Genomic DNA, 15,546 nt, shown 5'->3' with positions numbered 1-15,546 from the left:
ACATTTTTCTTGTTTTTACTTTCTCCTCTCTTAAAGATATAGTTTAATACAACCAGCGTGTGAACATGCTCCTAAATCCATAATATTGACTGTATTTCAATAAGCATTCCTCTAATGCAGTGATATTTTTTCAGACAAAGGAAAATACCAAAAGAAAGGACTGAAATCTCAGGACACATTGTAGAGAAATGTTTTGATATAAAACAGTGTTTTAATCAAGGCTATATTAAGCAAATATAATAACATATATTTTAGTTTTCTTAGTTTGAAGTGGAACATATATACACTCAGGTTAAAGCAGCACAGTAGCTGAAATGTTATTAATGTGACATTTCACTGAAAAGTGAGTGATTAGAGGAATTACAGTAGAAATAAATTGGGAATTAAACTTGTATAACTGTTAGCTCGATTTATAAAACATTAGTTAACTATTTTGCCACAGATTCACTCCCGGATTCATTCCAAATTATTATATTCTACATTAGTTTACACAAATGGGATTAATTAACATTGGTGATGTGGCAGAAGAGACAAATAACTGAGACTAAAAGTGAAACCATTGATTCATCAAAAAAACCCTTTTAAGGAAAAGACTGACTTTTATTTGATAGTTTTTGAAGGTTTTCTTCAATCATACAACAGTCATAGAGAAACAAATATGCATATAGGATGAGATATTTAAGCAGAAATTTTCCCTGTAAAATTCATACCATTCCCTTAGGAATAGTTGCATTATAAATCATAATCTACCATAAAACTTAAAGATATGCTGACACATTTTTCCAACTTGTGGTTACAGTTGCAGTGGACCTGAATTTAATGCTACTTTGAGAGAGATCTCAGGGGATTTTCTAGTGAAAATGTTCTCCACAGTATTCAAATCTAATCCATATTGTGCCTATCACTGTGGTACCTAAGTAGCTAATACAAGGATTTCACATTCCAGCTGGGTCAGGATGTGGCAGAGAGGGTTTTTGCTGCATCTGTCTAGCTGGGTTTGTGAATTTACAGGTCATCACTTCAGGAGGAGACTACAGATATGTCATAGGAAGGAGAGAGAGCAGCACCAGCTGGCCATTATGCCAGCCCTCCTGCAAAAAGACTGCTGCAAGCACAGAACTGCAGTCTGTTTCTCAGTTATAGTAAGCTGATTTTAAGTAGGTGCTGCTTTCCTGAGAGGTGGAAAATACGAGTACATATCCTCCTTCCCATCCACTTGGAACAAATTTACACCTTTGACTCCTTTTTCATGCTTCTTGGATGAAATGCTGGGCTTGAATGCTTTTGTAGCCAGATCAAGCAGGAGTTTTCTCGCTCTGTGGTGCCATGTTCTTGGCAGATGCATCTGCCAAGCACTTGCATCTGGACTAGGGGATCATGGTGCGGAAAAAAGGAGAGCCACTGACTCTCCCTGCTGCTACCTGCTAGCACAGGCTGGCATACCTGTTCTGGGGGATCTCCTTACACAGGTGTGCTCTCGGCAAAGGATCTCTCCCATGATTTGGTGTTGCTGTACTGCTGCTGCCCAGCAGCTCTGTCTTCAGCCTACCTAGATCTAACCTAATTTAGTAATTTGATACACTGTTTCAAATCACACTCATCATTTAGGAAGTTGGGGGCAACTAGGGGAAATTTCCCATTTTTCGCAAGAAAATGGGATTTCGCCTACACTGTCGTCTCCAGAGCAAACAGACTGCCACAGCACCATTGACCACGTTTGCATGCTTTAATTCATATGGCAATTGTCAGTAACTTCAGCAGAGCCAGGACCTCATTCTGTAGGGTTGCAGCCATGCAAGGTCAGCACTGGCATGTGGATCTTGCCACAATGGAGAGTACAGCGCCCTGACAAATGTGGTTCTCTTCCAGTGGAGCTTTTCCCCCATATTGACTGTATTGATACATGCTCAATTCCCCTTCAAGATACTCAGGAAGGCCTAAAACAAGACCATCTCTGTTGGCTTTTTCATGAAACTCACATTTGTTCTTTTGTGTTTTATGTAGAACTGGCACAAAGATGTAAATAAATACCCATAGAGAAGGACATCTATCTAAAATTGTAACCAAAAAATCATGACAGTCTTTATGGGAAAAAATGTTTCAGGAGAATGAAAAAGAAGTTTCATAGCCCCACATACTTGGGTGACTTTTCTCAGTTTCATTTTTTTCCTCTACACAGGAAATTTGACTGTTGACTTCTAAGTAGCTTTCTTGAGGGTGAGCAACCAGATTTTGCTCCCTCTCTCACTTTTGTCACCATTGTCCCCAGGGTAAGCTAGAGAGAGAAGTCCCTGTCCTCACTGAGTAACTTCACCTTCCTTGCTAGTCTACAAAAGCTTTCACCGATTTCCCTGTTCTCTGCAGTGAGAAAATAAAATTGATGGCAGCAGTCTAGGCAGGGAGCCTTCAATGTTGATTTTCCTGAGAGGAAGTGGACATATTTTTGAAAAATTGCAGTTTTCCTGTGGAAAATATTTCTTAAGGAAAACTTCTGATCATTGCTAGCTCTGTGCGAAGTCTTTTCCTTGTCTGAAGATCAGACAAGATTCAGTATACTGAATACTTCCTTACGTAGAACGATTTTTTTTTAATAAGGTGTCACAAACAATGATAAAGGTATTTAAAATTGCTTGAAGGGAAAACAATGTTGGAAAAAAGTAAGCGTTTCATCACTTTTTTCATCACTTTATTTCTGCCATAAGAAGTGATTGCACTGTTTTTCCTCTTATCTGAAAGGAATAATCTAAAGCAAACTGAAGGCAGTTTAATTTTCTCCTTTGCACAGGGCAATACCTCAAGGAGTAACTATATGTCAATGCTTAACGGTATTTTCTGTTTGGTTTTAAAGATGATGAGCCAAGTGAATCTTAAGCAATATTTACAACTTCCAGAGAAAGTTTCAGAGGGTTTTTTTAACTACAATAAAAATTTTGTGATTTACTGCATCACTTACAATCATATTACACATTATCAGACTGTTTTATGTAATTATTTAATTTTTTTATGGTATGAAATGTCATGTTCAAAATTTCCTCTGTTTTATGGTGGCAGGTATTAGTCTCCTAGACGTCTATACTTTTGTTTTACATGAATACACTAGATAATCTAATTCTCTGTGTAGAGATTAAATTGACATTTTCTGTGTTTTTGAACATTTCCTCCTACAAAATCCTCCTTTGTGGATTTTAAGTTCAGAGCTCAGCTTACTGACTATAAAGGGAAATATATTAAAAAAATGTAATAGTGTTTAAAGTATGACAAAACAGAGGGTCAGAGCTAGGTTAAAAGAGCACAAAGCCTTCCTTAATGCAGCTTCCTATTGACACACTGGTGTACAAGAGAGATAAGAAAAATAAAAAATGAGTACTTACAAATTAGTTCAATCTGAAGTCATACCTACTTAAATAATTGCCTTGCATTTCTCAAGTTAATAAATGGTGCCACTAAAGGGTAGAGGTTATGTCAGTGACCTGTAATGCTTGATCTCTCTCTGGAGTAGTTTCTTATGCAGATTTGATAAAGGAAATTCAGTTTAGCTAAAACTTGAAAATTAACATGAGTTGAGAAATAAATGTACGCATGCTAACCTGTAAAATAATGGTTCTAAGACTATTGATGAAATAATAATAATTATTCTTTCATGCTTCCTTGAAACTGATTTACAAATCTAGGAATAGTTTTGCACTAAAATGTCCAAAACTAAACTAGACAGCCTTTGAATTCCTCCTAGCCTGTGACTGCTTCTAGATTACTTCAGTGAGTTAATTGGAATAATCTGAAATAATAGAAAGAACACAGAATGCAAATAGCAAGTGAAATCTTACTACCTTAATAAAGAAATGGTCATCTTTTCCAAGATACTGGATACTGAATTGTAATTTCTGTTAATTTTCTCATGGTGGGAGTTGATGTGCTGTTTTGTTTTGATGTCGTGGTTATGTAGCCCACTTGCCAAGAGAAAAATAGAGATGTTGAACCAGCAAAGTGGTAATGTAATAAAATATTTGTAAATTAGTAGATTTTGGAAGTAACTGTATGGGGCTGCTTTTCAGAATCACGTTAAGTGGGGGGGGGAACATCTTAAAAGTGACAGTGTAAGCAAGGAGAAGTTGCAGAAGAGTTTTTATGGCATATGTTTGTATAGTAATTACACTTTTGCAGGGAATCATTTGTTAGCGATGCTTTGGTCTTGTTGAAGATTATGTGCTTTTCCATTTGCCAGATGTAGGCAAGTTATGGATTCTTTTTGTTTCAATTTAAGTTGTGTTTGTTTCTCCAGAGGCCTGATCATGTTTCATTGTATAAGGAGGTGGCACATTTTAAGTTTCCTGATTTGATAATTTCATTCACATAGTAGCAGTGGAAAAATACCCCCTCCCCCTCCTTTTTGTCTTAATCTCTCAGCCTATATATTATTTTGTAATCCAAGATAGTCAGAGCAGATACTAACATATTGCCTTGGGCACCCTACTCTGTGACTCAGACGAAATTGTGCTGCTTTAAACAGAAACAGATACAGCCTTTTCTCACAGTCCTAAGAGTCTGAATCACTGTAGTTGAGAGTTCTCTCAAAACTTTCACAGTATTCTTCTATTGCTCTCAAGGGTTTTAGTTTCAATATTTCTTCTGATCATCTATCAATCTTATTTAGTATTTGCTATTTCCTTGGGGATTATTTTAGTGCTTGTTCATGAGAGCTGTTAGAAAATGAATTTTCTGCTTTTTAGGCATCAAAACCTGGTGAATTTTCTTAATATAAGCCTAAAAGCTTCTGACAAGGATAAGTGCAAGATCAGCTTTTTGGGCAGTTCTGGTATATGAATATGTGTATACGTAAGTATAACGCAGTACAGTGAAAGCTGGATAAATGCCCAATGTTGAGCTCCATTTCTATTATAAAAATAAATGTGTTTATAAACTCACAATTCGATTACATTTTCCTTTACCATGATGTGAATTGAATGTAAGTATTATTTTTCTTTGTGAACTTGGGGGCTAGTCAAAATGCATATTATGCTAGTAGTTTCCTAGCAGCAGGAGAAAGAGAAGTTTGGGCTATGAGTATTTAATATAAAACTGTTTGTTTATGAAAAATGCATAACCTTTTTTCCCCCCTGAAAATGATGTGTTTTGAGCAAATAAAAAGCTTTTGCTTATCCTTTTCCCCGATCTGTCTTCTCACCTTGTTAAGCTTAATTTTCTGTTTCTGTATATTGCTTTTTCTTCCCCTGTCTACTCATGCCTCTGTTGCAATAACAGTTGCAGAGAAATCTCTCTGCTGACTCTACCTTATATGTCTCTGTTTTGGGTAGAAGCTGCTCTCATTTCATTAAGGAGCTGGTTCTATTAAGGAGTTTAATTATTTATTATGTATCTTCCTCAATACAGGCACCTTATGACACTGGGTTTAACCCAGCTCATGTTATTATACCTGCTCTGCTCAGGTCGCAAAAGTATAATATTGCTTCTTTCAGGTACTCTATAAACAAAAACATGATGCTGAGAAAGGAACTTCAGATTACGCACGAATGAAGGAGCCTCCAGATGTTAAGCATGCCATGGAAGTCAGTAAACACCAGAGTGATGTAAGTACTCCCCCATCTGAAATGAGCGTGCTTGTTTTTCGGTAGATACATCTTCTACAGCTAACTGAAATGAACTGGGCATGGAATATTTTCATATTTTGTTAGTTGGTATTTTTTTATACACTACTTGCTCTGAAGTTATTTGAGACATGATGTGTGTATAAAATATGCTGACTTAACAGTATGTGACTTTTATCCTGAATTGGAGTGAAAAGTGGTTGTTACTCTTTATCAGTTATTTTATCAGTTATCAGTTTATTTTAACTGCTATTAAGTGCTATCACTTTGAAATAAAATTGCAAACAGGTTTTCTGAATTCACTTGTAGCTACTTGTACTTTGAAAGTTTATAAAGCTCTTCATTTACATGAACGGCAGTGTTATTTCAGTGTCTTATGCTGTCAATACTTGGATAGTTCTTCAGGGGTGCTGTACAGAGGAGAGAATGGGGTTATTTCTACTCTGCTCTTGCACACTTTTATATGCATGAATAACTTTGTTCCTATCTCATAAATACATATCAAGTAAGTTTCAAAGAATTTGATAGAATAATTTATGATTTATTTTGCAAAATCTGAGCCATAGAGTCCAGTTTGATACCTGGCACTGGTTTATACCATTTGACCAAAGTATTTGTTCTTGTAGTATTATTTAGATAATTTACAAATAATTTACAGATAATTAGGAGTGCTTAGCAATATTTTGAAAGTTGGTTGTTTTTTTTGTTTTTCAGCTGCTTGTTATCTTTTTTAAGTTTTGTAGGTTTTCACAGTATAAAAGCCTAATAATAGTATTTACATTTTATATTAGAATCAAGTCAGGTTTGATTTCATGGTTAAGATAGCTTATAGTAGCTCAATGCACCATTGCTTAGGGCAGAAATTTTACTCAGATTAGTGTCTTAAATGATACAAACACAACTTTGAAGAAAAACGTATGTTAGTTTTAGGTTTTGTAAGAGCTTACTTTAAGAAAAGTAAATTTTAGGAGAAGATTGGTTAAAATAGTGAGGTCGTTTTAAAGGGTACACAAAGCTATTAAGAACAGCTGATGTGTAATTACCTTTAAAGTTATGATCCATTTCCATTCCCGTTAGGTAAGTCAAGTAGACGTCATTTTGCAACTGTTTTTTCCTAGATACATGGGATATTTTTTTGCTTCTAATAGTATAGAAAATGAAGCTTGGGTGTTCATTTTGAATTATCTTAAATTTACCCTATCTTGCCTACTGACAGTGTAACAAACACTCCTAGGTTATGTAGGCTGAAAACTAAATGCCAATATTAGATATCTGTGTGTGCAGAATCTTGACAGCTGGCTGCTGATTAAAAGGCTACTGGAAAACTTCAGGGAAGCATTATGTTTGAGGAATAACTTTTTCTTCTGCTGGGAAATACCTACATTGGAACTCCCAGCAGTAATTTGCGACCTGCCTTGATTACAAAATTCCCTCTTGCTGTCAAACTCTGTCCATCTCTGCCGTTGGAAGCATCAGGATGTCACGCTGACAGAGCGAAGGAGCTGGAAACATGCATGTCTCTCCCCATAAACCAGAGGGTTTTTCTTACCTAGCAGTAGAAATGATGGTGGACTACTAGGGAAGAAAATAATGTTGGAAAGAGAGATGAGAATCACCCTCAGAGAAAGTGGTGGGACCAGGAGGAATATGAGATGAGTTTCTGTATCGAATTCATCATGGTCTGAGGATTAGTACGCTAGTGCAAACCCTATTCCCCTTCTACAGCTGTACATCACCTGCTAACAGAATTAAGGAGAGCAGGGTACAGATGTGTGGATAAATGGAATTCAGTTGTTTCATCTTCTTTCACTCCTAGAGCAAGCAAAAAAAAAAAAAAAAGGAAATGAAGGCAAATGTAGGAGGAAAGGATATTTTGGTAATTAAGAACTTTTAACTGCCTCTTAAAAATAATGAAAAATTATGAAGGAAATTATTTTCAGCCTGAGCAAACTTCAAAAACATCAAACAAACCATCCATATCCAACATAAAACTAACGAGTTAGTTTAATTGTTTAAGAACAAATTCTTTCTGGTTGCTTGTGAATAGCTGCAGTGCAATGGGCATATATCTTTATCACACATAAAGGAGAAAGTTACATAAATCCAGTTACTGTTCAGGAAAGTTAAACAGCTGCTGTTGGCTTCATGGTGAATAGCTGTGGATTCCGTGTTTTGTAAGTACAGGTTTAATTAAGAACTGTGTTGAGTTTTCATCTTTGAGTCATGGGATAGTGAGCATCCCAAATGTGGAGCATTTTTCTTTCCAAACTGTTTGAGCCTATGTGTTTAATCACAGCTTTGGAAGTACAGGGAAAAAGAAGGGAAACTATAGAAGGGCTAGAAGGACAAAGCTCTTTTATCCACCAGTCAGTACAGTTTACCTATGGTGCTCCCATATGCATGTTTACCTACAATGCTCTTCCAACTCAATTCAACCTTTACAATGAGGGTTTGTATCTAATAGGATTAGGATGTGTTTGAGACTATTTACTCAGCCTTAAAATAAGACTGACATTTATAATCAACTCTGTGAAATGCATAATTTCCTTTAAAAATTAAAACTGTATTCACCTTACAAAACAACTCTGCTGACATTTTGAAATTGTCTTGTGCTATAGGTTTTCACATAATTTTGAATATCATTAATATGCTTATCTATAAGAGTAGGCAGAAGCTGTGTACCAGGGAAATACTGTAAAATCTCCTGAACAATGTGATCATGTATAAGAAAATAATTTTTCTGTTTTTCATATTAGACTGAAGAAAATTGCTCTTGAACAAAAGTGACTTTTTTAATGATAGGAAATATACTTGAAAAAGAATTAAAATACTACAGAATGCTTGGACGAAAGCGTGTTTTTCCAAACCAGAGTACTTTTCTCTATAAATTGTTTGTGTTTTGTGAAGTGAATGTTAATGATGTGACTTTGGCACACAAAGTCATTTGCAGAACAATGAAGTAGGGACCATCAGCCTACTGATGTCTGTGCTTGACTGATGTCATTTAGCTCATCTGGAAGTTTCCAAACTTGGGACCAAAACTAGGGGGTGGCCCTTAAAAAACCATCAGGTGACAAAATACTGTTTTGCCTTGTGTGTAGCTGAGGATCATGTGGACAGAAGAAATGTAATTGGACAGTGAAATGACATGACAACTAAGTTTCTAAAGCAAAGAATTGTGCCTACATGGAAGCTGCATGTAGCATTTGATGAAGGTACTCAAAGTTGTGGATCACAGTTTTGTGTGTTCCATGCTCTGGTGCATCACTGGGCTTTATGAATAAGAAAACACTGTTAAATATTTGTACAGCAATTTAAACATTCTACTTGGTTAAAATTACGGGTTCTCCTCACAGCATTACATGGTATGAAATAAGGAAAGGGTTCGATTTTACAAAGAAGAAAACTGCAATAGACTCATATGTGGACATTTAAAAGGCAGTTTGCAGATCTGAGGCTGGAGCTCTGGTGTCTTTTCTTTTTTCACTTTTAAAATGTTAGTTGACAGTTGGGCAAACTTTTGATGTATATGTATACACTTTCCACTCCATATAATGCCAGTAACAATAATTTATAAGTTTCGCTCACCATCTAAATTTGAATATTTAAGAAGTCTATATTGTCCTAGGAGTAAGGTTTTTTACATATTCAGGATATTGTGCAGTCACAATCTTCGCACAAAAAAAGGTACATTCTTTCTGATTAAACCAAATCTGCAGATCTTAAACCTGATGCACTTAAACACCATCAGTAACATACTCGAATGTTGATGTTTGTTTTGATGCAGACCATATTAAAGTCAAGCTTCTCCTGGCTCTCTGTTCAGCATCTGCATTAGAAAAATCACCTTTGACTGACTAACTTTCTGCTGACAGTGGTTGTCAACAGTGGGTCCCCCTGGACCACTTCCAACTGGTGCTGAAAATGATGTTTACTCCTGATGTAATTGGGACCAATCAATTTTCAAGCCCATTACTGGAAAGGATGACTGCATCAATCTGTAATGGGCCAGAAATGTGTTTGTCTCTTCTACTCAAGCCGGAAAACAGTTTTCAACATCCTTTGAGTGGGAATCAGAAAAGCTGTTGCCAATGATGATTGTCACCAGCTAGTTATTTTCTTAGTGTTGATGGACCCCAAAGTGCAGATGAGAGAACAGGGGGCAGACACAGCTGACAGGCTATTAGTTAGTGGACTTACAGCTCTTAGAAAATACTAAGCAGGGGCAAACAATAAGAGACAAATTCCCATGCAACTTCTTGTTGACTTCTGTGCATGCCTCTTAAGAGGACAAAATGTGTTCATAGCTGCTTGTGCATATTTGAATAATTTATTACCTATAGCTTGGAATAGTTTTAATATCGGAAAAGGTGAGAAGATAAAAGATTGAAGGAAAGTTCTGAATCTCTTAAACCCAGGTTTACTTGGCTCATCATGTAGAAGTTTCTCTTTGTTGACTGACAACCTGAGGTGTTTTACAGCATTTTAAGAAATCTGCTTATTTTATAGCATTGTAGTACATTCCACTGGTACCATCATGAAAGGTGAAGCACATTCAAGACCGTCAGCTGGAGTAAATATATCAGCATGTTTATCCTCAGTGGACCTTGTGCCTTTTTATAAGAGCTGCATGGTTGGCCCTAATAAAATCAATCTAATTATGAGCAGGCCCTCAATATTTTCCATGCTTTGCAAAAGCTAGTCACAATTCAGAGTATGTAATCGCATTTGGGATTAAAGATGAGAAATGTCTTTTGTTCTGATTATAATTTTTAAAAAATATTCAAGTATGTAAGCACTTTTTATTGTGAAATGGGGTCGAAACCCTCTTTAAATTTAGTTGGTATTTGTAATTTACTGTTTTCAACTTCAAAACTCGAGATGGTATTTTTTTTTCTCTTTTGATCCCTGCTTCTTTCTCATGTGCATTTCCAGCTGATCTGATGTAACTCTCCATTTAGGTCTTCCACTTCTGCTCTAAAGTTCTGGGTGTCTCAGTTATTTTTTACTATGCAAAGGCCAGTTGGAGCAGATTTTTTTGTAAACCTGTGGTCCTCATGAAAAGGAGCAATTCTTGAGCCTTTGGCAATGTTTTTTGATAGGGCCTGAGCAACGCCTTGAAGTGAATATTGAATAAGGGCATCGTGTAATGGCTGGAAATTCCAGTCAGAGTATAAGCCTCTTGGTAAGGAGCTGAACCAACTCAGGAGAAAAGATGACCCCTTTCCTTCTGCTGTTACCTTTCTTTTGTTGCTTCTCCCCTCTCGTAGTCTTCTTCACTTTCCGTCTTCTTGATGCCCACGGGTACACACACCAAGCTGGTTGCTTTACCCTACCTACATCTGTTCTCCTGCTCTCTCAGAATAGCTCTGGTTTTACTGTTCTAACATATCACTATTAAAAAAAAAAAATCACTAGACGGAACAGAATAGCAGCTGTGTAATAGAGGCCAGCACAGTGTCCCAATGGGAAAGGGTCAGCATCCAGGGATTGAGGTTATTCAGGAAATGGGAAACATATTTTTTCTTTCTTTGGCCTACCTCTGACAAACTACTGTTCTGCTGCATAACATTTTTATTCTCACCGGAGTATGACAAGCTGCAGAATGGAGCAAATATATATTGCAGACATTTGTAAAATGCTAGATGACTTTCTCTCCGACATAAGTAATAGGTATACTGGTTTAGGTGCAGGAAGAATAATAATTCACTCAGGGAAAGGTATAGCAATTGGCCTTGCATCTAATATAATTGGAAATGGTGAAATATAAAGGACTGTTACTGTCTTATTTCTCCCCCCCTTTTTTCCTGAAATTAACCACAATCCATTATTTCATGTACTATATGATCATGTCATTTGGGAGCAATAAGTGACCACATTTCCTCAACTTCATCACCACTGTTCTTGATTCTCTGATGTTAAATTCACTATATTCCTAATTTCTATTTTGAGCACATATGCTGGCCTTTAATTTGCAATTTACATGGATGATAGGGTGCTATTCAGAAACCTGTTTCTGCTGCCTTTGTGGTTTTCACCTCACTTCATGTGGTCATTAGGATGAACAGCATATAATTAACTAGGTTCGTGTAAAGTCCTGAATTGCAAATGCCTCTCTGGACATCTAGTTTCTTAAAAATATCTAAACATAACCAAAATAAATCTTCTAGTGGTTTAAACCAACTTTGAAAATCAACTTCTGTTTTCTAGGTATGTGATACTTTGGGCTGTATTCATCCAACCTATTTGTTTGTTTAATTTATCAGTGATTAAACTTGTGTGTCAGTCATGGCAGATTAAAAATTATAAGATCTATTTGTGGGCAAGCAGCCAACAGTGAAGCCTGTTTAGCTTGTCTACTTAGCTGAAGCCATATGGACGCAAAATTACTTTCCTGTTGCATGTAAAATATTTGCCAAAAAGAGAGGTTTTTTCTTTTCTTTTTCCAATAACATTTCTACAAATTATATTTGTTGCTGACTGCTGCAGCTTATGAGTTTGTTGCATTGTACCCAGAGTGAAACTTTACATTGAAAATAGGACCAGAGGTTATGATGAGAAGCTTCAAGCTGAGAACTTTTTTGCTGGTGAAATACTATCTTGAGAGGTTGATAAACTTTGTGAAGCAACAGAAGAAAACCTTAAGGATTTTCCAGTAAAACAGGAATTATTTTGATACTTTCTATTTCCTGGAAACTTTATTTTACATTCTCAAACTTTTGCCTGAAACTTCAGTTAGTCAGACACTTTGAATACCAGGGATGATTTTCCTAATAATTCAGAATAATTGGAAATTGGCTTAGATTGGCACATGTGCTACAGCAAGGAAAAAGTTCACAAACCCTGAAGAGGGAAAAGAAGAATAATTTGAGAGGTCTGTAACGTCCCTGAGGACTATGTTGTTCCTGTGATTGCTTTGCTAAATGGAGAATGTTTGGACTCTTCTACCTGTAGTTTAGCCTGCTGACCAAAGTTTTCTGAGCCCACTCATTATAATAGTTGCTTTTGCACAAACAGAGATTCAGTCTTGTACTCAGCATGCCGGAACACTCAGCCTTCTTGTTCCTGTTATTGTGTAAAGGAGCAGGTAAGTGGCGTTGTGGGGATGCTGAAGTAGAGTTGTATCACTGAATTACGTACCAGCTACATGGCTGTCTAGTATAGAGAAAGACATTCACTGTGGAAGAATTACAGTTTCTGTTCAGTGGAGCTGCAATCTGCTAGGCTGCAGTGCTCAGTAAGAGAGGGGGGGGTTAGTTTATATTAGAAAAGAGTACAACATAGGAAAAAAAAGCTGTACTCTTAAAAATCCTCTGAAATTTAATGATAAAACCTAATATTTCAGTCCTTTCTACTATGCTTCTAGGCAAAACCATTTTTCATTTTCGTATTGTATTTTATGCTTTGAATTTCTTCCTTACCCTGGTAACCTGTGTGTGGGTCTTAGTATATAATCACTGTCAAGCAGAACTGTGTTGGAATAAATTAGGAAGAGTTCTATTGAATTTGATGGCTGAGTTGATAGGTCATTCAAAGCTTATTTATAAACTTCAAATATTTTTGTTTATTTTAAACGAAACTGTTTTTTGTTTGACAGGTATCCTATAAGAAGGATGTGCAAGATACTCATAGGTACACTGAAGTGCTGAACAGGCCAGACATAAAGATGGCAACTGAGATAACAAAGATAATAAGTGATGTATGTTCTCCTTTTACTCTATTTGTATGTTTTTAGACATGTAATTTTTTTAATCCAATTTCAATCAGATTTTTTTAGAATGCTGCTGAAACTCTCCAATGTCATGAGCAGAAAACCTGCAACCCCAAATCTGATAGGAGATTTGATTAAAAAAAATCAAACCCCAACAAAAAAAGCCCCAGTGTTGCCTGATATTTTAGAAAATGAAGGATTTATCCTTTTTTGATGTTGACAGTATGATCTTAGCAATTATTGGTAACTGATCTAAAGAAAACATCGAAATTACTAAAGTTGGGTTTTTTTCACCTTTATTCATGATAACCATTTTCAAAATAAATCATATGCTTGTATGCTATACTTCACTTCAGAAGACATGGCAAGCCTTTTTTTTGCCTTGGTGCAAGAGAAACTTGCATCCCAGGACTTTGCTTCCTTTTCCCATCTCAGCTGGCAGTGACAGGAAAATGTAATTCCCCTCTGTCCTTCCGAGAATTGCTTCTTGCATGTGGGCTCTAACTCCCCTCTCAAATTCTGTGACTGTGGCTAATGGACAGGTGAAGGAGCAGTTCGAGAAGCAGCAGTGTGTGATGCAGTTTAATATTTTCTTTTGACAAGTCAAACAATGTATATATTAAAAGCCCTGAGTCGAGCTTGTAAATAACTGATAATAATTAAATGTGAGACTGACTAGGCACATATGGAGAGACAGTTTTAAGAGATCTGAGATTCACCTTTTAATATTCAGGACTGTTTGAAAACCAAGAGCCCCTATTACACATTATGCTCAACATGCAAATATACTAATTGCTGTTCAATCTCTCTTGAGTTAGAGTGGCTTTGGGACTTTTATTTCTCCCAGTCTGTTGTTTTGACGTGTCCTTGCTGATTCACAGTGCCTGAGTAATACAAGAAGCCTATTTTAGGCAATGGATAATTTAGTTTGTGGTATTGCAAAGCACCTATTGTTGATTCATCTGTGCTCTTTTCTAATGCATTGTGGGAAAAAATTGCAGCAATTTGCATGGAAGGCAGTTCAGCTGGAGGGATCACATAACAGCAACCTTGTGGGACTAATTCTGCGCTGCTACACCAGTGCAATCTCACTGACATCCAGCAAGATCACAGTGGTAAAACTGAGAGTGGAAGTTGACCTTACATTTCAGAAAAAGCTGCCCCTCAGCCTAGTTTTATTTCAAGACTACTTTCAGCTGCTACAAATAATCTTGCGTTAACGATAGACCCTGTCATAAGAAATGCTGAGCCACTGTAATTCATGCTGTCTTGATCAGGAGGACAATATTTCTCAGGCTGAAGCTGTGCATTTGGTTAAAGTTGAATTTTGTGAATGTTGTGCATTGTGTTTTACAATAGGTAAATTTTATGTTGTTAAGAAGTTGAACCCTGAGAAGAGCTTTATTCAGAGCTGATCAGAATGGTAGGGTCAATATAGATCATTAAATGAGACTTTTTCAACTAGCTTTAATGCTTACGTTTCTCTTGATAAAACGAAACCAAACATTTTATTAGTGATTCATATTGCTTTTTTTTTTCTTTTTCTTTTTTTTTTTTTTTAAGGCTGAGTACAAGAAAGGAAGGGGAGAGATGAATAAGGAGCCTGCTGTACTTGGAAGACCAGATTTTGAGCATGCCAAAGGAGTTTCAAAACTTTTAAGCCAAGTAAGATTCTCCCGCATTTTACAATGACTTCATTCAGATATCTCATTCCTAGAAATATTTAGATTTTTCGATAATTATCTCTAATTGCCTGAGGATTATGTTCTCAAACCTTTCATATAGTATTGCGAGGACTGGTAAATTTAGGATTCTTAGGAAACCAAATACACATTTTTATGCAAAAATACAATGAACTCTGACTGTTACAACTCTTCTTGTGGAGATGGTGTATATTTATACAGATTATCTAGGATTTCTAAAATATTAACTGTATGTAATTTAGAGACAAATTTTGCTACTTATTCAGTTTGAGTGGAACCTTACCCTGTGATTAATCCCACTGAAGTAACTGAGGTCTTTTGTGCAATTGCTTGGTAATGTGAGTAATGGGATCTGAATTTGGCCTGACATGTAAACTACCCGCCTTCCCTCCCCCTGAAACTGAACCTTTTATGTACTACTGTTATATATTAACCTCAAAAAAAAAAAAAAAGAAAAAAAACGAAAAAAAAGGAAAGGACAAATTACTTTAGTCCTTAATTAAAAAGAAAGCTGAAACAGAAATATTCC

General features: G+C 36.3%; 1 protein-coding gene across 2 annotated transcripts in view; it reads left to right on the top strand.

Annotated features, from left to right (window-relative positions):
* The window catches only part of NEBL (nebulette), a 249,860-nt gene that overhangs the window by 165,782 nt on the left and 68,532 nt on the right, over positions 1-15,546 (top strand). Inside the window, exons 6-8 of one of the 2 annotated variants that reach the window (XM_025895396.2) lie at positions 5,475-5,585; positions 13,201-13,302; positions 14,878-14,979. The exons of the other annotated variant lie outside the window; for it this stretch is intronic. Of the exons in view, the coding sequence (XP_025751181.1) occupies positions 5,475-5,585; positions 13,201-13,302; positions 14,878-14,979 (315 nt within the window). The remainder of the gene's footprint in view (positions 1-5,474; positions 5,586-13,200; positions 13,303-14,877; positions 14,980-15,546) is intronic. 2 annotated transcript variants of the gene reach the window in all.

This window comes from Manacus vitellinus, unplaced genomic scaffold (assembly GCF_001715985.3).
Source record: "Manacus vitellinus isolate BGI_N305 unplaced genomic scaffold, ASM171598v3 scaffold_3_pilon, whole genome shotgun sequence".
In the NCBI taxonomy this organism is placed as follows: domain Eukaryota; kingdom Metazoa; phylum Chordata; class Aves; order Passeriformes; family Pipridae; genus Manacus; species Manacus vitellinus.
This window is presented reverse-complemented; position numbering and strand designations above follow the sequence as displayed.